This window comes from Mobula birostris, chromosome 10 (genome assembly GCF_030028105.1).
Source record: "Mobula birostris isolate sMobBir1 chromosome 10, sMobBir1.hap1, whole genome shotgun sequence".
Classification (NCBI taxonomy): Eukaryota; Metazoa; Chordata; class Chondrichthyes; order Myliobatiformes; family Myliobatidae; genus Mobula; species Mobula birostris.
In genome coordinates, this window is record NC_092379.1 from 125595009 (window position 1) to 125617517 (window position 22509).

Sequence of the window (22509 nt, forward strand, 5' to 3'; positions counted from 1 at the left end):
AGATCAAACAGAATTCCTTAAAGGTTGGCCACTTGAAAATCATGTTCCGTATTTTTAGTATAATTCTATTTAACTTGAAGGAGCGTGAACGTTCCTCCTGGCTTTAGCAGAGTACAGTGGGCTGCTGTCAAACTAGGTGTGATTCCCAACTTAATAGTCGTTGGTGCGATCATGCTGGTTCTCACACGCATGATGAATAGAGCGACAACAATTCTGTCCGGGTATTAGCATTAGAAGCTTTATTTTCCACCTTTAGGTAAGTGGTTTCATTTACAACAGGTTGAGGTTTGCAAGATATTCTCTTCTTCTGGTTCAAACTTTACAATCCACATCCAGTTCTACACCCAACACTGCATCCTCCGGAGAAGTGCTAAAAGTGAGAGTTAAACTCTAAAGAATATAGAATATACAGCACACATAAATCACAAAACCTTTGATCTCTCTCCTTACAGTATTTGCATGTCTGGACCACACTGCAAACTTTGCCTCAGTCACAGCTATCACATATTTGGAATCTTTTCATTATATGTAGATAAATATTATCCTGTGGTAATTATTACTCTGTAAAAAATGCACCTTAACACTTTGATCATGGATTGCAACACCCAATCATTCTGCTCTCTGCCTTATATAGTCCCCTGAATTATTCAATAGTACCGATGACCTTACACTGGCCTTCAGGGTTAATCAGTGCCATTTCAGCTTGCCTTTTAATGGTGGTTTCTATTTCGCTCCACTAGTGGTATGCACAATGTAACAGTGTGAAGCTAAGGAGAGACTGGTTTGAATTTCAGATTCAGAATAATTTTCAGCTTCACTATTAATTTTTTTGACACATAACACAGATATGATTACTTTGTAGATTCTGATTTATTAACATCTACCATTATGAGCATAAAATTAATCTTTACTTGGATTAAATCCTCATTCAATTGGAAATTAATACAGGATCAACAACATCCCTGCTGTTATATTAGAAGACACATGTTTCACTGATAATATGCAACTGATTATCCTCCAGTTTCTTACTTACCTGGGAATCCTGGAAGACCAGGGGGGCCTGGACGTCCTAAGCCCGGAGGACCTGGAGACAAAAGGGAAACGAGAGAACCATGTAACTAAAAGGCTGTTTTAATGCCCTTTCAGCCTGTTCTGTGTTAGATGTATTGGCTGTCAGAACAGAACTACACCCAGGCAATACTAACTGTGTATAAAACTAGTCTGCTGTTCCTTTCAGTAATTTCCATTGTACTGTCTGCCCAGATTTCTGCATTTTCTCCCAGATCTCAAGCTCACTTTTGAACCAATTATCAAAACTCATGGGATATGATCACAACCTTGGGCAATATTGTAAAATGATCGGTACTGGTTCTGCTGCTTGATATATACCCCATTTACTTATCCGCTACTGTAGAAAAACACTGAAAACATAAAAACTACTGCTTTAAAGAATGGCTCTTTGTAAATATTCTGACAAACAGATGGCAACACGAGATCTATATTCCTCAGTGAATCGTACCCGTAGCATTCCACGTGAACAATGTCCCACAGGGTCTTGCAATCTTCTGAAAAGGGGCTAAGATGATCACTTGCTGTTAGACTGTGCACTAACTCCTGTGACACCTCTGACACAGGCTGCAGCGTGATCTGCTCCTTCAGTTTCTCCACCAACAAGTAACTTGTTGATGGGGTAGACCAGTAGTACTTTTATGTTCTTAATGTCCAGCCCTATTCTTAGTTACCTTAGTCAGGATGGACCAGCAAACAGTTCTCGGGAGGATTATAGGCGAGGAACAACAAAAAATGATGCTTCTAATTCTGCTTTGTAAACAGCAACAATAAAAAAAACTGCAAACAAGTTAACCTATAATCTCTGTCAACCATCAGTCCCCCTCATTCTTCATTCTGTTCTACGTAACGTCACACTCATTCAATAGTCTCAGCTTTACTGATTGCACAGTCTCGAATACATCTAATTTAAAATTGCTCTTAGAACTTTTGAATCCATCTCTACCATTTCAATCCCTTCCTTCATTTAATCTTCTAACAGTGCCCCTCCCGTACATCTCCCAGTCTTTTCCATCATCACGAATGGTAGTATCAACCTTCTCTGAGAATCCATACTTAAAGCGCTCCACCTCTGTCCTTGCCAAAGTCTTCCACCCTGACCAAGTCCTACTCTCCTTCCTACGGACAGGTCTCCTTCAGGCTTACACTTCTGCAAAGCACTTTGGGATGTCTTTCGCAGCCTATAAGAACAAGGTAAGAATTCTGTTTGAGGCATTTTAAGGAATTGAAGAAACCTGAATCTCCCTTTACACCAGCTGGGCCAGGAATTCCATCACGGCCGGGTTGTCCTTTCTCTCCTGGTGGTCCTGGAGGCCCAGGTCGGCTCACATCGCCTGCAAAGTAATTGTTTAAAATCTGTTAATATGTTTGAACAATCCAAAGGAGAAATTAAACCAATACATGTTTCTCAGAATTTTCTTTCGTTTATGCCCCCCTCCTCCATCTGCATATCACCCTCCCTTACTTGGATCGCCTGTTGCTCACTGGCTCTTGCTCCAGCCCTTCCCTCCTCCCTTTATACTGGATGTCTCTCTCCTCTACAGGACTGAATTAAGCCTTTCGATTTTGTGTTTTATATTGTGTTTTCGCTCCTTTTTTTTGTTGCCGTTGCACAATTTTTTTTGCGCGTATGGTGAGGGGGGTTGTTGTTTGAAGTTTTTCTTTGAAAGGGTTGATTCCAACATTTCTTCTTTGTTTCAGGACAATCTGTGGGGGAAGATGGATTTCAGAGTGGTATAAAGCATACACACTTTGATAATAAATGTACTTCGAATCCTGGACTCTTGAATCTATTTTTTTTAGTCCAGGTGAATGGCATTGATACGAAACATCGACAGTCCATTTGCACCTTCTCTCTCCCCCCACCCCCCACCCTGAGCCACTGAGTTCATCCAGCACCGTGTGTGTCCCTCCACATTCCAGCATCTGCAATCTCCGGTGTTGTAGCGATGTGCTACACACAGAGCTAGAAATAACGACACGCAGTCTGTAAGTTGCACTTGAGACTAGTTTATTCAAACTTCGCGGCACTGGCTTTTACGCAGTTCCGTTCCCGCCCTCTCCGGGCGGAAATGACGTCAGAGGTGCATTACAAAAGTCTCTTCCCGCATGCGGGCTTTCTCCCCCGCTGGTGAAGAAGAAGGCCCAGCGCCATTTTGGGGCTGGCCTCTTTGCAAACGCGCGTGCCATTTTGTGAGCTGGTTCACCTGCGTAGAAAGTGGGTCGCCACATTACCCCCCACCCCACCGGAAGTCTTGGCATGGACCAGTCTTTTCCCTTACAATCGACCAGCAGGCTGTGAGCTCGCAAGAAGTCCGCCCCGAGGAATGGTTGGGCCACGGCGGCCAGTGTGAAGTCCCACGTGAACCGGCTGGCGCTGAACTGCAGCTGCACTGTGCGGGTGCCGTAGGTCCGAATCGTGCTGCTGTTTGTGGCCCTCAGGGTGGGTCCCGGCTCCCTATTGCAGGTGTCATACCCCATTGGGGGTAAGATGCTGACTTCCGCTCCGGTATCGACCAAGAAGCGGCGTCCCAACTGTTTGTCGCAGACGTACAAGAGGCTGTCCTGGTGGCCAGCCGCCGTAGCCATTAGCGGCGGCTAGCCCTGGCATTTTCCGAGAACTTGCAGGGTGGGCGACAATGGCGGGCTTCTGTGCCCTACCACTGTTCATTGGCCTCCTCACTCCTTCCTCTGGTTTGTGTGCACTCCGTTGCCAGGCCTGGTCTGGCCTGCTGTTGGGCGTGTGGCTTGGTAATCTGTCCGACGGATGCCCCGCTCTCCCTCTTGGCTTTCCACAGCACGCCTGCCCGGGCCACCACTTTCTGGGGGTCACTGAAATCTGCATCGGCCAGCAGCAGATGTATGTCCTCAGGCAGTTGCTCTAGGAACGCCTGCTCAAACATGAGGCAGGGCTTATGTTCTTCAGCCAGGGCCAGCATCTCATTCATTAATGCTGACGGCGACCTGTCTCCCAAACCGTCCAGGTGCAGCAAGCAGGCACCTCGCTCACGCTGTGAGAGGCCAAAGGTCACTATGAGCAACGCTTTGAATGCTGCATATTTGCCCTCTTCGGGGGGTGACTGTATGAAATCCCCAACCCGTGCAGCTGTCTCCTGGTCAAGGGAGCTCACCACGTCACAGTAATGCGTGGAATCAGAAGATATCTGCCGAATCTGGAACTGGGCTTCTGCTTGGTCAAACCACACGCGTTGTCACAGCGTCCAGAAAGTTGGCAGTTTTAGCGAAACCGTGTAAACAGATGAAGAGTTGATCATCTTTGGTCCAAATCCCATTTGGACCGTCAGGGTCACCAATGCAGTGATGTGCTACACACAAACTTAGAAATAACGACACGCAGTCTGTAAGTTGCACTCGAGACTAGTTTATTCAAACTTCGCGGCACTGGCTTTTACGCAGTTCCGTTCCCGCCCTCTCCGGGCGGAAATGACATCAGAGGTGCATTACAAAAGTCTCTTCCTGCGCGTGGGCTTTCTCCCCTCGCTGGTGAAGAAGAAGGCCCAGCGTCATTTTGGGGCTGGCCTCTCTGCCGACGCGCGCGCCATTTTGTAAGCCCCTTCGCCTGCGTAGAAAGTGGGTCGCTGCAGTGTCTCTAAACAAGAGAAAGTTTGCAGATCTTGGAAGTCCAGTGTGACACATACAAAATGCTGGAGGAACTCAGCAGGTCAGGCAGCATGTACAGAAGTGAATAAACAGTTGAAGTTTAGCCTTGCAGTTAAAAAAAATTCCCATCCTCCTCCACTTTCCTTTTATTCCCTGCTCTGGACTCTTACCTCTTCTCCTCACCTGCCTATCACCTCCTCCTGGTGTCCCTCCTTCTCTTTCCTTTCTCCTACGGTCCACTCTCCTCTCCCATCATATTCCCTCTTCTCCAGCACTTTACCTTTCCCACTCAGCTGGTTTCACTTACTACCTTCTTGCTGGTTCTCCTTTCCCTTCCCCCTTCCTTCCCAGTCCTGAAGAAGGGTATCGGCCCAAAATGTCAGCTGTTTATTCATTTCCATAGACACCGCCTGCCCTGCTGAGTTCCTCCAGCGTTTTCGAAGTACATTTATCAGACATCCCACCCTGCAAGAACTCATTTCAGGGAGGTAGCTCCATCAATTTGTGGGAGACTCCCAGAACTTCCGGAAGAGGTGGGACGTCTGCAATAGAGTAGCTCCTTAGCAGCTAGCCAGCTGGTTTAAATAACATTAGCTATGCTAACGAACGAATGACACCTGATACACTCACCTCAACATGTCTTTTACGGTCTTAACCCACCATGGGCAATAGAAAAGTCACTGTTGCAAACAGCGCAGCGAGCAACACTGTCATTATTTTGACCCCTATTAGGCAGGGGTACACTTTAGTGTAGTCTGGGGTGATGTACGTTTTATATTTCCTTTTTTTTTGGAACACTCTGCCATGGCGCGCGCTCTCTCTCTCTGTCTCTGTCTGTCTTGTCAAAAAAAAAATCAGTTTCCGGGATATTGTATATAACTTGCAGGCATCAGGGAGCCACTATCAATATCCGGGAGACTCCTGGAACTTCCGGGAGAGGTGGGATGTCTGATTTATTATCAAATAATGTATAAATTACACACCTTGGGATTTATTTGCTTACAGGTGGCCACAAAAAAAGAAATCCGAAAGAACCCAATTAAGGAGAAAAAAAGAGCAACACCCGATGTGCAAGAGAAAGGGAAAAAACACACACAAATCATGCAAAACAATTGAAGCAAACAACATTTCAAACCAAAATTGAGTCCTCAGATCTGAACCCTGGAGTAGGCCCAAAGCTTTGCCTATCAGCTCATCATATTAGCAGGCACAGAGCACAGCAGCCAGGGCAGTTTTCATAGGCTCTGCGCTATGGAGAGAGCAGAGACCATCGCGGAGAGTGAGTAAAATCCGGCTTCACCTCCGATCCCGACGCTCTATCCTTACAGTCTATCTGGGACGACATTTAAGTTAACCAAATGACGGAACGGCAGAAGGCTCCGGCACCCTGGAGAAAGGAGTGAACATCGGGGAGAGTGAGCGAAGTCAGCTCTCGTCTCCATTCTGGCCCAGCATTTTTTTGTGTCTTTACACTTTTACTGTGCACAGCTAAGTAAAGGTGTGGTTTCTTGATATCCTCTCATCTGGGAATGAAAGGGTTATCATACGAGGAACGTTTGATGGCTCTGGGTCTGTAATCACGAGAATTTAGAAGGATGAGGGGGGATTTCATGAAATCTTTTGAATGTTGAAAGGCCAAGACAGCATAGATGTGGAAAGGATGTTTCCTATAATAAGGGGAGTCTTGGACAAGAGGGCACAGCCTCAGGATATAGGAGCTTCATTTTCAGAGATGCAGCAGAATTTCTTTAGCCAGAGGGTGGTGAATTTTTGGAATTTATTACCACAGGCAGCTGTGGAGGCCAGGTCGTGAGGTGTATTTAGGGCAGAGACTGATAGGTTCTTGATTGGACATGACATCAGTGGTTATGGGGAGAAGGCCGGAGAATGGGGTTGAGGAGAGGAAGAAAAGATCAGCCATGATCTTTTCCAAAGCATTGTGGGCCGAAGGGCCTGTATTGTGCTGTAGGTTTTCAATGTTTTCTATGATTGAATGGCAGAGCAGACTTGATAGGCCAAATGGCCTAATTCTGCTCCTATGCTTATGGTCTTATGGCCCAGTCATTAAGGTATTTTTAGGAACAGAATGCAGAAATTCCCTTTAGTTGCTGTAAAGTAAGGAAAACAAACACCTTTTCTCTTTAAAGAGCTCTGCGCTGCACAATATATCCTGGCCATGCAAAAGGATTAAAGACTGTTGAAGCGCAACTTGAGCTGGTTTTCTGAAATTTTATAACATTACTTTCACTGAGCCAATTGCTGTCTTGGAGTGAGTGGTTAAAATATATAGGCCATACATAAATATTCCGTTACTTGAGGTGAAATACAAGACCATAAGACCATAAAATATAGGAGCACTATTAGGCCTTTTGGGCCATCGAGTCTGCTCTGCCATTTCATCATGGCTGATCCAGTTTTCCTCTCAGCCCAAATCTCCTGTCTTCTCCCCGTATTTCTCATTCCCAGTCCATTTAAGAATCTATCAACGTCTGCCCTAAATATATGTAAAGACTTGGCTTCCACAGCTGCCCGTGGCAAAGCATTCTACAGATCCACCACTCTCTGGCTAAAAAAAAATTTCTCTTCTTCTCCATTCTAAAAGGACACCCCTCTATTCTGAGGCTGTGTCCTTTTGTCTTAGACACTCTCACCATAGGAAATAGCTTCTCTACATCCACTCTATCGAGGCCTTTCACTATTCAATGGGTTTCGATGAGGACATCCCTCATTCTTCTGAATTCTAGTGAATACAGGTCCAGAGCCATCAAGTGGATTTCCTATGACAAGCTATTCAATCTTTCCTGAATCTCCTTTGAACCCTTTCCAGTTTCAGCACATCCTTTCCAAGGGGCTCAAAGCTGCTCACAATACTCCAAGTGAGGCCTCACCAGTGCTTTATAAAGTTTCAATGTTACATCCTTGCTCTTATATTCTAGTCCTCTTGAAGTGAATGCTAGCATTACATTTGCCTTCCTCACCACAGACCCAACGTGCAATTTAACTTTTAGGGAATCCTGCACAAGGACTCCCAAGTCCCTTTGAGCCTCAGTTTTTTGTATTTTCTCTCAATTTAGAAAGTAGTCAACCCTTTCATTTCTTCTACCAAAGTGCATGACCATACACTTCCCGACACTGTATTCCATCTGCCATTTCTTTGCCATTCTTCTAATCTAAGTCCTTCTACTCTCTACTTCCTCAAAATTACCTGCCCCTCCACCTATCTTCATATCATCTGCAAGCTTTGCAATCAAGCCATCAATTCCATTATTCAAATTGTTAACATATAACCCAAAAGAATCGGTCCCAACACTGGCCCCTGTGGAATACCACCAGTCACTGGCAGCCAACCGGGAAAGGCTCCCTTTATTCCCACTCTTTGGCTCTAGCCAATCAGCCACTGCTTAAACCATGGTAGAAACTTCCTGTAATACCATGGACTCGTAGATTGTTAAGCAGCCTCAGGTGTGGCACCTTCTCAAAGGCCTTCTGAAAATCCAAGTACACATCATCAACCAGTTCTTTTTTGTCTATCCTGCTTGTTACATCTTCAAATAATTCCAACAGGTTTGTCATGCAAGATTTTTCCTTGAGGAAACCATGCTGACTATGGCCTATTTTATCATGTGCCTCAAAGGACCCTGAGACCTCATCCTTAATAAACAACTCCAACATCTTCCCAACCACTGAGGGCAGACTAATTGGCCTATAGTTTCCTTTCTTCTGCCTCTCTCCCTTCTTGAAGAGTGGAGTGGCATTTGTAATTTTCTATTCTTCTGAAACTATTCTAGAATACATTGATTCTTGAAAGATCATTACTAATGCCTCCATGATCTATTCAGCCACCTCATTCAGAACTCTGGGATGTACACTATCTGGTCCAGTTGACTTATCTACCTTCAGACCTTTCAGTTTCCCTTCTTAACCAGTAACGTTAACTTCAGGCACTTCATACTTCATGCCCCGACACCTGGAACTTTCACCCTACTGCTGGTGTAATCCAGAGTGAAGACTCATGCAAAATACTTGTTCAGTTTGCCCACTATTTCATTGTTCCCCCCCCCCTTACTAATCCTACAGCATTGTTTTCCAGTGGTCTGATATCCACTCCAACTCTCTTTTACACTTTATGGATCTGAAGAAACTTTTGCTATCTTTTTTAATATCAGTAGCTAACTTACTTTTACATTACATCTTTACCTTCTTAATGACTTTTCTAGTTGCCTTCTACTGGTTTTTAAAAGCTTCCCAATCCTTTAACTTCCCACTAATTTTGGCTTCTATGTTGGCTTTGACTTCTCATGTTAGCCATGATTGTGTCATCTTCCTTTAGAATACTTCACCCTCATTGGGATGTATGTATCCTGTGCCTTTCAAATTGTTTCAAAAATTCAAGCCATTGCTGCTCTGTCATCATCCCTGCCAGTGTTCTTTTCCAATCAATTCTGGCCAACTCCTCTCTCATGGCTCTGTAATTCCCATAACTCCACTGTACTGATACATCAGAGTTTAGCTTCTCCTTCTCAAATTTCAGGGTGAATTTGATCATATTATGATCACTTGACCCCTCAGGGTTCTTTTACCTTTAGCTTTCTAATCAATTCTTGCCCATTGCACAAAACAGAATTTATCCCTACCATCCAGTCCATGCTCTCTATTCACTACTGCCATCGGGAAGGAAGTACAGGAGCCTTAGGTCTCACATCACCAGGTTCAGGAACAGTTATTACCCTTCAGCCATCAGGCCCCTGAACCAGCATCAATAACTTCAGTCACTCCAACAATGAACTGATTCGACGACCTCCAGTTAAGGATTCCACAACTCAGTATTTTTTATTATTAGAGGTTTCCCCCGCCAGCCGAAGATAGAGTGTTCCTATGAAACGGTTCGTAAGCCAAAATGTCGTAAAGCGAAGAAGCAATTACCATTTATTCATATGGGAAAATTTTGTGAGCGTTCGCAGACCCAAAAATAACCTACCAAATCATGCCAAATAACACATAAAACCTAAAATAACAGTAACATATAGTAAAAGCAGGAATGATATGATAAAAACACAGCCTATATAAAGTAGAAATACTTCTCTACAACGATTGCCTGCACAGATCTCCGTAGCAAAAATCTCACGCAAGCGCTGTTGGCATAAACGCGCTCTCCAGTAACCTTTAAGCTATGAGGCTGCCAAATCTACCAAATAACATGTAAAAATACACAGCCTATATAAAGTAGAAATAATGTATGTACAGTGTTGTATCATTTACCGGAATCGGGAAGACAGCTTGCCAAGGAAAGTGATGATGGTGTGTTAGGCTGAGTCGTCGCAGGTTGGGTGGTGCAGTGGCCCCCACTCTCCGGGCCGCTGACCCAATACATTGCCGCGAAGAACGCAGCGGTAGCCAGGAGGCACACAGCACATCTTTAAGAAAAAAGCCGAAATAAACATGCTAATTAACTAGGTGCCGCCGACACGTAAATGTCGGCGCAGATCAGAGGTGATGCAATCGAAAATTGCATCGGCGGCACCTAAATAATTAGCTTGTTTATTTCGGCTTTTTTCTTAAAGATGTGCTGTGTGCCTCCCAGCTACTGCTGCATTCTCCGCGAATTGGTACAGTATCTGTCCGGGGCCCAGGGGTTGGGGTGGTGGGACACGGGGGTGTCATCTCATCGTCGGTCAGGGCAAGCAGCTCATCTTCTCCTATGACTGTCCGCCTCGATGTCGAAGATCGAGGTTCGTCGTCTGCTGTGGCTGATGTGGAAGGCTTGCTTGACTGCTGAGCCTCGCGCATTTTTCTATCATACAGTTGTTTGTAAGCACTCAAACCATCCTGCAAATATCCCCTAAACCTACATACCCTTTCAAAATTAAAGTCGTACTTTATCATTGCAGCGAAAATCTTACGCAGTTGCTTCACTTTCTGCATTCGGTTTCGATTGTTATCCTTTCCTCTTCCAAATGCATCAGCTCTTCATCTATCAGTTCTTGGTCATGGGATGCCAAAACCTCTTCAACATCATCTTCGTCAGCTTCCACAAGCCAAACTCACTTTGTCCTTTCTTCGTTCACCACGATCGAAACGCTTAATTATGTCTAGTTTTATGCTAAGTGTAACACCTTAAGAGCTCTTTTAGGCTTTTCCAATACCTCAGAACTCATCTTGCTAATGGCTGCTCACAGGCACGTGTTTAAGCAATGCCGTTCTGAATCCAGGGTAGAGCGGCTGCTCAGGACGCGCGCTGCCTTTTATCGCGCGCTGATTCTTTATTGCGCGCTGCCTTTCTTCGTAACAGTGAAAACACCTTCTGAAAGTGAAAACAGGGTACTAATGTAGGTCTTTCGTAACAGTGAGGTTTCGTAAAGCAAACATTCGAAAAGCGGGTGCCACCTGTATTATTATTTGTTTTTTTTTCCTGTATTTGCACAATTTATTAGCCTTTGGTTATCTGCAGTCTTTGTGTGTAGTTTTTAATTTATTCCATCGTGTTTCATTGTTCTGTGAATGCCCACAAAAAATGAATCTCAGGGCAGTATATGGTGACATATATATACTTTGATAATAAATTTACTTCGAGTTTTGAACTTTGAACTTAATAATGTTTTAGCTGCAATACGCTCCTACCTAGGAGCCCACATTTTATAAACTACCAAAGTCCACATCAATTATGATGGCCTAAAGCCTTGAAAAAATTACGTTTCCAGCCAATGTTATGTTTAAGTACTTTAAATATACCTGGAGGACCAGGAAGTCCAATAAGGCCAGGAGGACCTGGTAAACCATCAGCTCCCTTTGGACCAGGAATTCCAGGAGTACCTGCAGAATAAGGAACACAAATCTCAATGAGCCCATGCTATTTAGCCTGTGTGCAAAATTCACGAATGCACTTCAGAACAACTTCAGCCATATACAGTTATGTGCAACTGAACAAAATACTTTTAACCTCTTTAATTAGTTCACATAAGATGGGTCAGTTCCTTCTCTGTATTGTCACCTAGCTCCACTTAAATCATTCATTAAGTTGCCAAGCTATTCTTGAACTTTATCTGATTAAACTTCCATAAGTCAGAAATATTTTCTTAAGCTTGGCCCAAAATGCACAGTATTTGCACGAAACACAGCAATACTGTTTGAATCCTTGCCTTGTTTTAGTCATGCATATTGTTGCTTGAGTTGCATAGAACAAAGAACAGTACAATACAGTACCAGCCCTTTGAACTTTAATTTATGCCAAACCTTTAACCTACTCCAAGATTGATCTAACCCTTCCCTCCTACATAGCCCTCCATTTTTTCTTACATCCATGTGCTTATCTAAGAGCCTCGAATATTTCTCATATATCTGCCTCTACCACCACCTCTGATAGTGCGTTCCATGCACCTACTACCCTCTGTGGGAAAAAAAATTACCTCTGACAATCCTCCGACATATTTTTCAAAATGCCTTAAAGTTATGCCCCCTCGCATTAGCCATTTCTGCCCTGGGAAAAAGTCTCTGACTGTCCAGTCTATTGATGCCTGTTATCATCTGGTACACATCTATCAAATTATCTCCCTTCCTCCTCCATTCCAAACAGAAACGCCCCAGCTCACTCAACCTATCGTCAATAGACATGCTCTTCAACACAGACAATATCCTGGCTTATCTCCTCCAGACAGTGCCTCTTTAAAGCCTCCACATCCTTCCTATAATGAAGTGACCAGAACTGAATACGATACTCCAAGCATGGTCTAACCAGGGTTTTATAGACCTGCAGCATTCCCTCGCGATTCTTGCACTCAATCCCCTGACTAATAAAGGCCAACTTACCATATACTTTCTTAAGCACCCTATCAACCTGCAGGGCAACCTTCAGAGATCTACAGATGTGAATCCCAAGATTCCTCTGCTCCTAAACACTGCTAAAAATCCTGCCAACAACTCTGTATTCCGCCTTCAAATTCAACCTTGTGTAAAACATAGAAACATAGAAAATAGGTGCAGGAGTAGGCCATTCGGCCCTTCGAGCCTGCACCACCATTTATTATGATCATGGCTGATCATCCAACTCAGAACCCTGCACCAGCCTTCCCTCCGTACCCCCTGATCCCCGTAGCCACAAGGGCCATATCTAACTCCCTCTTAAATATAGCCAATGAACTGGCCTCAACTGTTTCCTGTGGCAGAGAATTACAGATTCACCACTCTCTGTGTGAAGAAGTTTTTCCTAATCTCAGTCCTAAAAGGCTTCCCCCTTACCCTCAAACTGTGACCCCTCGTTCTGGACTTCCCCAATATCGGGAACAATCTTCCTGCATCTAGCCTGTCCAATTCCTTTAGGATTTTATACGTTTCAATCAGATCCCCCCTCAATCTTCTAAATTCCAACGAGTACAAGCCTAGTTCATCCAGTCTTTCTTCATATGAAAGTCCTGCCATCCCAAGAATCAATCTGGTGAACCTTCTTTGTACTCCCTCTATGGCAAGGATGTCTTTCCTCAGATTAGGGGACCAAAACTGCACACAATACTCCAGGTGTGGTCTCACCAAGGCCTTGTACAACTGCAGTAGTACCTCCCTGCTCCTGTACTCGAATCCTCTCGCTATAAATGCCAGCATACCATTCGCCTTTTTCACCACCTGCTGTACCTGCATGCCCACTTTCAATGACTGGTGTATAATGACACCCAGGTCTCATTGCACCTCCCCTTTTCCTAATCGGCCACCATTCAGATAATAATCTGTTTTCCTATTTTTGCCACCAAAGTGGATAACTTCACACTTATCCACATTAAATTGCATCTGCCATGAATTTGCCCACTCACCCAACCTATCCAAGTCACCCTGCATCCTCTTAGCATCCTCCTCACAGCTAACACTGCCGCCCAGCTTCGTGTCATCCGCAAACTTGGAGATGCTGCATTTAATTCCCTCATCCAAGTCATTAATATATATTGTAAACAACTGGGGTCCCAGCACTGAGCCTTGCGGTACCCCACTAGTCACCGCCTGCCATTCTGAAAAGGTCCCGTTTATTCCCACTCTTTGCTTCCTGTCTGCTAACCAATTCTCTATCCACATCAATACCTTACCCCCAATACCGTGTGCTTTAAGTTTGCACACTAATCTCCTGTGTGGGACCTTGTCAAAAGCCTTTTGAAAATCCAAATATACCACATCCACTGGTTCTCCCCTATCCACTCTACTAGTTACATCCTCAAAAAATTCTATGAGATTTGTCAGACATGATTTTCCTTTCATAAATCCATGCTGACTTTGTCCGATGATTTCACCGCTTTCCAAATGTGCTGTTATCACATCTTTGATAACTGACTCCAGCAGTTTCCCCACCACCGACGTTAGGCTAACCGGTCTATAATTCCCGGTTTCTCTCTCCCTCCTTTTTTAAAAAGTGGGGTTACATTAGCCACCCTCCAATCCTCAGGAACTAGTCCAGAATTGAAAGAGTTTTGAAAAATTATCACTAATGCATCCACTATTTCTTGGGCTACTTCCTTAAGCACTCTGGGATGCAGACCATCTGGTCCTGGGGATTTATCTGCCTTTAATCCCTTCAATTTACCTAACACCACTTCCCTACTAACATATATTTCACTCAGTTCCTCCATCTCACTGGACCCTCTGTCCCCTACTATTTCTGGAAGATTATTTATGTCCTCCTTAGTGAAGACAGAACCAAAGTAATTATTCAATTGGTCTGCCATGTCCTTGCTCCCCATAATCAATTCACCTGTTTCTGTCTGTAGGGGACCTACATTTGTCTTTACCAGTCTTTTCCTTTATACATATCTATAAAAGCTTTTACAGTCAGTTTTTATGTTCCCTGCCAGTTTTCTCTCATAATCTTTTTTCCCCTTCCTAATTAAGCCCTTTGTCCTCCTCTGCTGAACTCTGAATTTCTCCCAGTCCTCAGGTGAGCCACTTTTTCTGGCTAATTTGTATGCTTCTTCTTTGGAATTGATACTATCCCTAATTTCTTTTGTCAGCCACGGGTGCACTACCTTCCTTGATTTATTCTTTTGCCAAACTGGGATAAACAATTGTTGTAGTTCATCCATGCAATCTTTAAATGCTTGCCATTGCATATCCACCGTCAATCCTTTAAGTGTCATTTGCCAGTCTATCTTAGCTAATTCACGTCTCATACCTTCAAAGTTACCCCTCTTTAAGTTCAGAACCTTTGTTTTTGAATTAACTATGTCACTCTCCATCTTAATGAAGAATTCCACCATATTATGGTCACTCTTACCCAAGGGGCCTCTCATGACAAGATTGCTAATTAACCCTTCCTCATTGCTCAAAACCCAGTCTAGAATAGCCTGCTCTCTAGTTGGTTCCTCGACATGTTGGTTCAAAAAACCATCCCGCATACATTCCAAGAAATCCTCTTCCTCAGCACCTTTACCAATTTGGTTCACCCAATCTACATGTAGATTGAAGTCACCCATTATAACTGCTGTTCCTTTATTGCACACATTTCTAATTTCCTGTTTAATACCACCTCCGACCTCACTACTACTGTTAGGTGGCCTATACACAACTCCCACCACCAGCGTTTTCTGCCTCTTAGTGTTATGCAGCTCTACCCATATCGATTCCACATCTTCCTGGCTTATGTCCTTCCTTTCTACTGCGTTAATCTCATCTTTAACCAGCAACGCCACCCCACCTCCCCTTCCTTCATGTCTATCCCTCCTGAATATTGAATATCCCTGAACGTTGAGCTCCCATCCTTGGTCACCCTGGAGCCATGTCTCTGTGATCCCAACAATATCATAATCATTAATAACAATCTGCACTTTCAATTCATCCACCTTGTTACGAATGCTCCTTGCATTGACACACAAAGCCTTCAGGCGCTCTTTTACAACTCTCTTAGCCCTTATACAATTATGTTGAAAAGTGGCCCTTTTTGATGCTTGCCCTGGATTTGTCAGCCTGCCACTTTTACTTTTCTCCTCACTACTTTTTGTCAACCATGTGTGATAGATGATGTTTCTGCTAATTGTACTTGCCAGGAGAGAATTCTACAAGGAGGAAAAGTGAAGAATGAGTTACGTGGCTGTTACCACGATAACCTCATCTGAGTGTAGTTTGACTGTTTGTTTGTGTGTCGTTCTTTTCATTGAGTCCATTGTATTTCTGTGTTTTATTATGAATGCCGGCAAAAAATGAATCTCAAGGTAGTAGATGGTAGCATTTACATACTTCAATAATAATTTTCCTTTGAACTTTGACTGACGGAGCATTGTGGTCCTGCTGAAACTGAGAGATTGCTTTGGGTGCTGTTTGTGTGCATGTGTGTGTGTTTTTGTGATCGTGTGAGTTTCCTCCCACATGCCAAAAATGTGTGGGATGGCAGGTTAATTAGCCAAGTGTGCAGGTGAGTGGCAGAATGTTGGGATGAATTGATGAAAATGTGGGAAGAATAGAGCTTTGACCAGCGACCGATCTGGACATCAGAAGTTTGCAAGGAGGGGATTTCACTCAGGTTCACTGCCCGAGCAGAAAACGGAGCCGCGGGCCGTGACAGCATAATAGAGCTTTGACCAGCCACCAATCCGGACATCGGAAGTTTGAGTGGAAGGGATTTCCCTCAGGTCCACTATTCGAGTAGAAAAGGGAGCAGCAGGTCATGGAAGCATAACAAAGCTTAGACCAGCAACTAATCTGCAGTTGAGATTGATTAGCAGGAGCAAGTTAAAGGAAGGTAGGGGCAAGTGCAGAGGCCTTCACCTGAGTGGACACAGTCAGAGTGGTGATCTCAAGGTTTTAGCTCTTCGAGGTTTAAGCGAAGAGAGGCTTCAGTCCGAGAAAGCAGAAGAAAAAAAAAGCTCAAGGTTAAGATTATTTTTCTTTCCCTTGAATTGAATTGACTTTATGTCTTACATCCTTCACATACATGAGGAGTAAAAAATCCTTACATTATGTCTCTGTCTAAATGTGCAATGTGCAATCATACTAATTTATAATAAGTTATAATAAATAGAACAATCAATGTAACATAGAAATACACTCAAATCAGCGTGAGTAAATCATTCTGATGGCCTGGTGGAAGAAGCTGTACCGGAGACTGTTGGTCCTGGCTTTTATGCTGCGGTACCGTTTCCCGGATGGTAGCAGCTGGAATAGTTTCTGGTTGGGGTGACTCAGGTCCCCAATGATCCTACGGGCCCTTTTTTCACACCTGTCTTTGTAAATGTCCTGAATCATGGGAAGTTCACAACTGTTCAGTTAGGACAGTAGAGATGCTAGGCAGGACAGTGGAATGTTCCTCTTCTGGACCAGCTGCAGCTTCAAATAATCTACGTTAAGGAATTGGAGCTGAAGCTAGATGAACTCTGGATCATTCAGGAGGCTGAAGGGATGATAGAGAGAACATGTAGAGAGGTAGTTACACCCAAGGTGCAGGACACAGGAAACTGGTGACAGTTTGGAAGCAAAAAGGGGTTAAGGAGGCAGTGCAGAGTTTCCTTTTGGCTGTTGCCCCTCAGTGACAGGTATATATCACTTTGGATACAGTTGGGGGGGGAGGGGGGGGTTGACCTAACAGAGGAAAATCATAGTGGTTCCGTCTCTGGCACTGAGTCTGGCTCTGTGACTCAGAAGGGAGGTGGGGAAAAAGAGGCACGCTGTACTGATAGGGGATTCGTTAGTTGGGGGAATGGACTAGTGGTTCTGTGGGAGAACCAAGATTCTCAGATGGTACGTTGTCTCCTGGGTGCCAGGCCTGGGACCTCTCCGAATGCATCCTCAGCATTCTTAAGTGGAAGGGTGAACAGCCAGAAGTCGTGGTCCAGGTACCAATGACATAGGCAGGACGAGTGACAAGGTTCTGCATAGAGAGTTCAGGGAGTCAAGGGCTAAGTTAAAGGGCAGAATCTCCAGGGTTGGGACCTCAGGATTGCTACCCATGCCAGATGCTAATGAGGCCAGAACTAGGAAGATTAAACAATTTAATATGTGGCTAGGGAGTTGGTGCAGGGCAGAAGGCACAAGATTTTTGGATCATTGGGCTGTCTTGCAGGGAAGGTGGGACCTGTACAGAAGGGATGGTTTGCACCTGGACTGGAGGGGGACAAATATTCTAGCAGAAAGGTTTGTTAATGCTGCATGGTGGGGTTTGAAATAGAGTTACAGGGAGATCCAGACTGTCAGAACAGTTAATGGAGAGTTTGTGGAGGCAGATGTTGGTAAGACCTCAGGAAAAAGTCAGGAATCAAAAGGTTGAGTATGGTGCGACTGGTGTCCTGAGCTGCATATACTTCAATGCAAGAAGTACTGTAGGAAAGGCGGATGAGCTCAGGACATGGATCAACACTTGGAATTATGACGTTGCAGCTATTAGTGAGTCTTTGTTGCAGGAGGGGCAGGACTGGCAGCTCAATATTCTGGGGTTGTGTTGTTTTAGACATGACAGAGCGGGAGGGTTTAAAGGAGGAGGGGTGGCATTACTAATCAGGGAAAATGTCATGGCAGTGCTCAGGACAGACTGGAGAACTCGACTAGGGAAGCGCTATGGGTGGAACTGAGAAATAAGAAAGATATGACCATGTTAATGGGGCTATATTGCAGACCACTTAACAGTCCTAGGGACTTAGAGGAACAAATTTGTAAAGAGGGTGCAGACTGATGCAAGAAGCATAAGGTTGTTATAGTAGGTGAATTTAGCTTTCCATGTATTGACTGGGAAACCCCTACTGTAAAAGGACTAGATGGGATAGAGTTTGCCAAATGTGTTCAGGAAAGTTTCTTTCATCAGTACGTTTTAGTCCCAATGGGAGAGCATGCTATACGAGATCTGCTATTAGAGAATGGCACAGGGCAGGTGACAGAAGTTTGTGTCGGAGAACAGTTTGCATCCAGTGACAACAATGCCATTAGTTTCAAAGTAAATATGCAAGGAGATAGGATTGAGATTATAAATTGGAGAAAGGCCAGTTTTGACGACATCAGAAATGATATGGCAAGCGTGGATTGGTTCAGGCGGTTTTCTGGCAAGAGTGTTCTTGGAAAGGGGGGAGGGGGCCTTCAAAAACGAAATTTTGAGAGAACAAAGCTTGTGTGTACCTGTCAGAATAAAAGGTAAAGATAACAAATGTAGGGAACTTAGGTTTTCAGGAGAAATTAAGGCCCTGGTTAAGAGAAAAAGAGGAGGTGCACAGCAGGCATAAGTAGGAACAAATGAGGTGCTTATAGAGTACAAGAAATGCAAGAGAACACTTATGATAGAAATCAGAAAGGCTAAATGAAGGCATAAAGTTGCTCTGGCAGACAAGTTGAAGGAGAATCCTTCACAGCAAAAGGATTGCTAGGGACAAAACTGGTCCGCTGGAAGAACAGAATGGTAATCCATGTGTGGAGCCAAAATAGATGGGGGAGATCTTGAATGCAGTCTTTGCATCTGTATTTACTTGGGAGGCAGACACAGAGTCTATGGAAATGAGGCAAAGTGGCATCAACTTCACGGACCCTGTACAGATTACAGAGGAGGAGGTGTTTGCTTTCCTGAGGCAAATTAGGGTGGATAAATCCACAGGGCATGGCAAGGTGTTCCCTCAGACCCCACGGGAGACTATTGCAGAAATTTCCGGGGCTTTAACAGAGATATTTAAAACATCCTAAATGACTGGAGGGGTACCAGAGGATTGGAGGATACCCAATGTTGTCCTGCTATTTAAAAACAGATCTAAACATAAACCAGGAAATTATAGGCCAGTGAGTCTGACAGCAGATGTGGGAAAGTTATTGGAACGTATCCTAAGGGAATACCCATAGCTCTGCACACCATCCTTACACACCTGGAGGAGAGGGATGCTTATGTGAGAATACTGTTCTTGGACTACAATTAAGCATTCAACACCAGGATTCCCTCCAGGCTTGACAAGAAGCTCAGAGACCTTGGCCTTCACCCTGCCTTGTACATCTGGACCCTGGACTTCCTGTCAGATCACTGGCAGATGGTAAGAATGGGCTCCCTCACCTCTGCCCCTCTGAGCCTCAACACAGGAGCCCCTCAAGGCTGTGTACTAACCCCCTCTTTTACTGTCTGTATACCCATGACTGTGTCGCCACCCACAGCTCCAATCTGCTAATTAAATTTGCTGATGACACTACAGTGATTGGCCTTATTTCAAATAATAACGAGGCAGCCTACAGAGAAAAAGTCATCACCCTGACACAGTGGTGTCAAGGAAACAACCTCCCCCTCAATGCTGCAAAAACAAAGGAGCTGGTTGTGGACTACACGACAAATGGAGACAGGCTAACACTTTATGACATCAATAGATCGGGGGTTGACAGGTGGAACAGCTTTAAGTTCCTTGGCATACACATCACCGAGGATCTCATGTGGTCTGTATATACCGGCTATGAGGTGAAAAAAGCATAACAGTGTCTCCTTCACCTCAGACGGTTGAAGAAGTTTGGCATGGGTCCCCAAATCCTAAGGACTTTCTATAGGGGCACAATTGAGAGCATTCTTACTGGCTGCATCACTGTGTGGTATAGGAACTGTACTTCCCTCAATCTCAGGACTCTGCAGAGAGTGGTGCTGACGGCCCAGTGCACCTGTAGATATGAACTTCCCTCTATTCAGGAAATTTACAGAGACAGGTGTGTAAAAAGGGCCCCAATGATCACTTGGGACCCAAGTCATCCCAACCACAAACTGTTCCAGCTGCTACCATCTGGGAAATGGTACCACAGTATTAAAGCCAGGACCAATAGGCTCCAGGACAACTTCTTCCACCAGGCCATCAGACTGATTAATTCACGCTGATACAATTGCATTCCTATGCTATATTGAGTGTCCTGTTGTACATACTATTTATTATAAATTACTATAAATTGCACATTGCACAGTTAGACGGAGACGTATTGTAAAGACTTTTATTCCTCATGTAAGTGAAGGATATAAGAAATAAAGTCAATTCAATTCAATAACGGACCTGATGTATATGTATTTGGATAGTCATGGACTGATTAAGGATAGTCAGCACGGCTTTGTGCGTGGTAAGTCATGTCTAACCAATCCTATAGGGTTTTTCAAGGAAGTTACCAGGAAAGTGGATGAAGACAAGGCAGTGGATGCTGTCTGCATGGACTTTAGCTAGACATTTGACAAGGTCCCACATGGGAGGCTGCTCAAGAAGGTTCAGTCACTCAGCATTCAAGATGAGACAGTAAATTGGATTAGATATTGACTTTGTGCGAGAAGCCAGAGAGTGGTCATAGAGGGTTGCCTCTCTGACTAGAGGCCCATGACTAGTGGAGTGCTGTAGGGATCGGTGCCGGGCCCGTTGTTGTTTGTCATCTATATCAATGATCTGGAGGATAATGTGGTGAACTGGGTCAGCAAATTTGTGGATGACACTAAGACTGGGGTTGTAGTGGACCGTGAGAAAGGCTATCAGGGGCTTGCAGAGGGATCTTCATCAGCTGGAAAAAGGGGCTGAAAAATGGCAGGTGGAATTTAACGCAGGTAAGTGTGAAGTTTGGCACTTCGAGAGGACCAACCAGGATAGGTTTTACACAGTGAAGGATAGGGCACTGAGGAATGTGGTAGAACAAAGGGATCTGGGAATACAGCCATATAATTCATTGAAAGTGGGGTCACAGGTAAATAAGGTCGTAAAGAAAGCTTTTGGCATATTTGCCTTCATAAATTAATGTATTGAATACAGAAGATGGGATGTTATATTGAAATTGTATAAGATGTTGGTGAAGCCTATTTTGGAGTATTGTGTACACTTTTGGTCACCTACCTATGGGAAAGATATAAACAAGGTTGAAAGAGTGCAGAGAAAATTTACAAGGATGTTGCCAAGTCTGGAGGACCTGAGTTAGGAGGAAAGATTGAATAGGTTAGGACTGTATTCTTCAGAATGTACAAGATTGAGAGGAGATTTGACGTCGGTATTTATGACAGGTATAGACAGGGTAAGTGCAAGCAGGCTTTTCCAGTTGAGGTTGGGTGGGACTACAACCAAAGGTCATGGCTTAAGAGTGAAAGTTGAGAAGTGTAGGGGGAACATGAGGGGAAACTTCTTCACTCAAAGGGTCGTAAGGGTGTGAAATAAGCTACCAGTGCAAGTGGTCCATGCAAGCTCGATTTCAACGTTTAAGGGAAGTTTGGATAGTAAGGATATGGAGGGCTATGTTCCCAGTGCAGGTCATTGGGCGTAGGCAATTTAAATAGTTTCAGCCTGAACTTGATGGGCTGAAGGGCCTGTTTCTGTGCTGTACTGCTCTATGACTCTGACAAGAAGATTGAATTCATGTAAGTTTATTATAAATGGAAACCGATGGTGAACGTCGACTCATTGGGTTAAGTGTGATTATGTGTTTAATCTCTCTATGACTAACTTATGCTGTTCCCTGAGCCTGGAGCATCAAGTGACATGTGACATTCCCTCTAGCCCAGCTGGCAATATTTGCAATGAATGATAAGCATATTTTAAAAGTTTCAGTGTAATACATTTTAATTACAAAAGGTTGAAAGCAGATTTTGCTTGGACAAGGGCTTACCTGGGAATCCTGGCTGACCAGGATCACCTTTCATACCAGATGCACCGGGTAATCCAGGAAATCCAGGGGAACCTGGAGATCCTTTGCTTCCAGGGTTTCCTGGTAAACCAGGAGATCCTGGTTCTCCCTGGATTTAAGATAAAAGGAGCATGTGAGATATTAAAATGAAAAGGCAAAGGGCATCAGTCATAGGAAGCATGGTAACATAGTGGTGAGCACAATGCTTCACAGCACTGGAGACTGGGGTTCAATCCCTGCCACTGTCAATTAGGAGTTTGTTCATTCTCCCCGTAACTG

The 22509-nt window shown here is 44.2% G+C and overlaps 1 protein-coding gene across 2 annotated transcripts in view; it reads right to left on the bottom strand.

The window, feature by feature from the left end:
* col4a5 (collagen, type IV, alpha 5 (Alport syndrome)) overlaps positions 1-22509 on the bottom strand; it is a 310200-nt gene that overhangs the window by 64280 nt on the left and 223411 nt on the right. For both annotated transcript variants that reach the window (XM_072270935.1, XM_072270934.1), the window contains 4 exons: positions 22213-22339; positions 11419-11499; positions 2304-2402; positions 1034-1084 (listed from right to left, as the gene is read on the bottom strand). In XM_072270935.1, coding sequence (XP_072127036.1) covers positions 1034-1084; positions 2304-2402; positions 11419-11499; positions 22213-22339 — 358 coding nt within the window. The remainder of the gene's footprint in view (positions 1-1033; positions 1085-2303; positions 2403-11418; positions 11500-22212; positions 22340-22509) is intronic.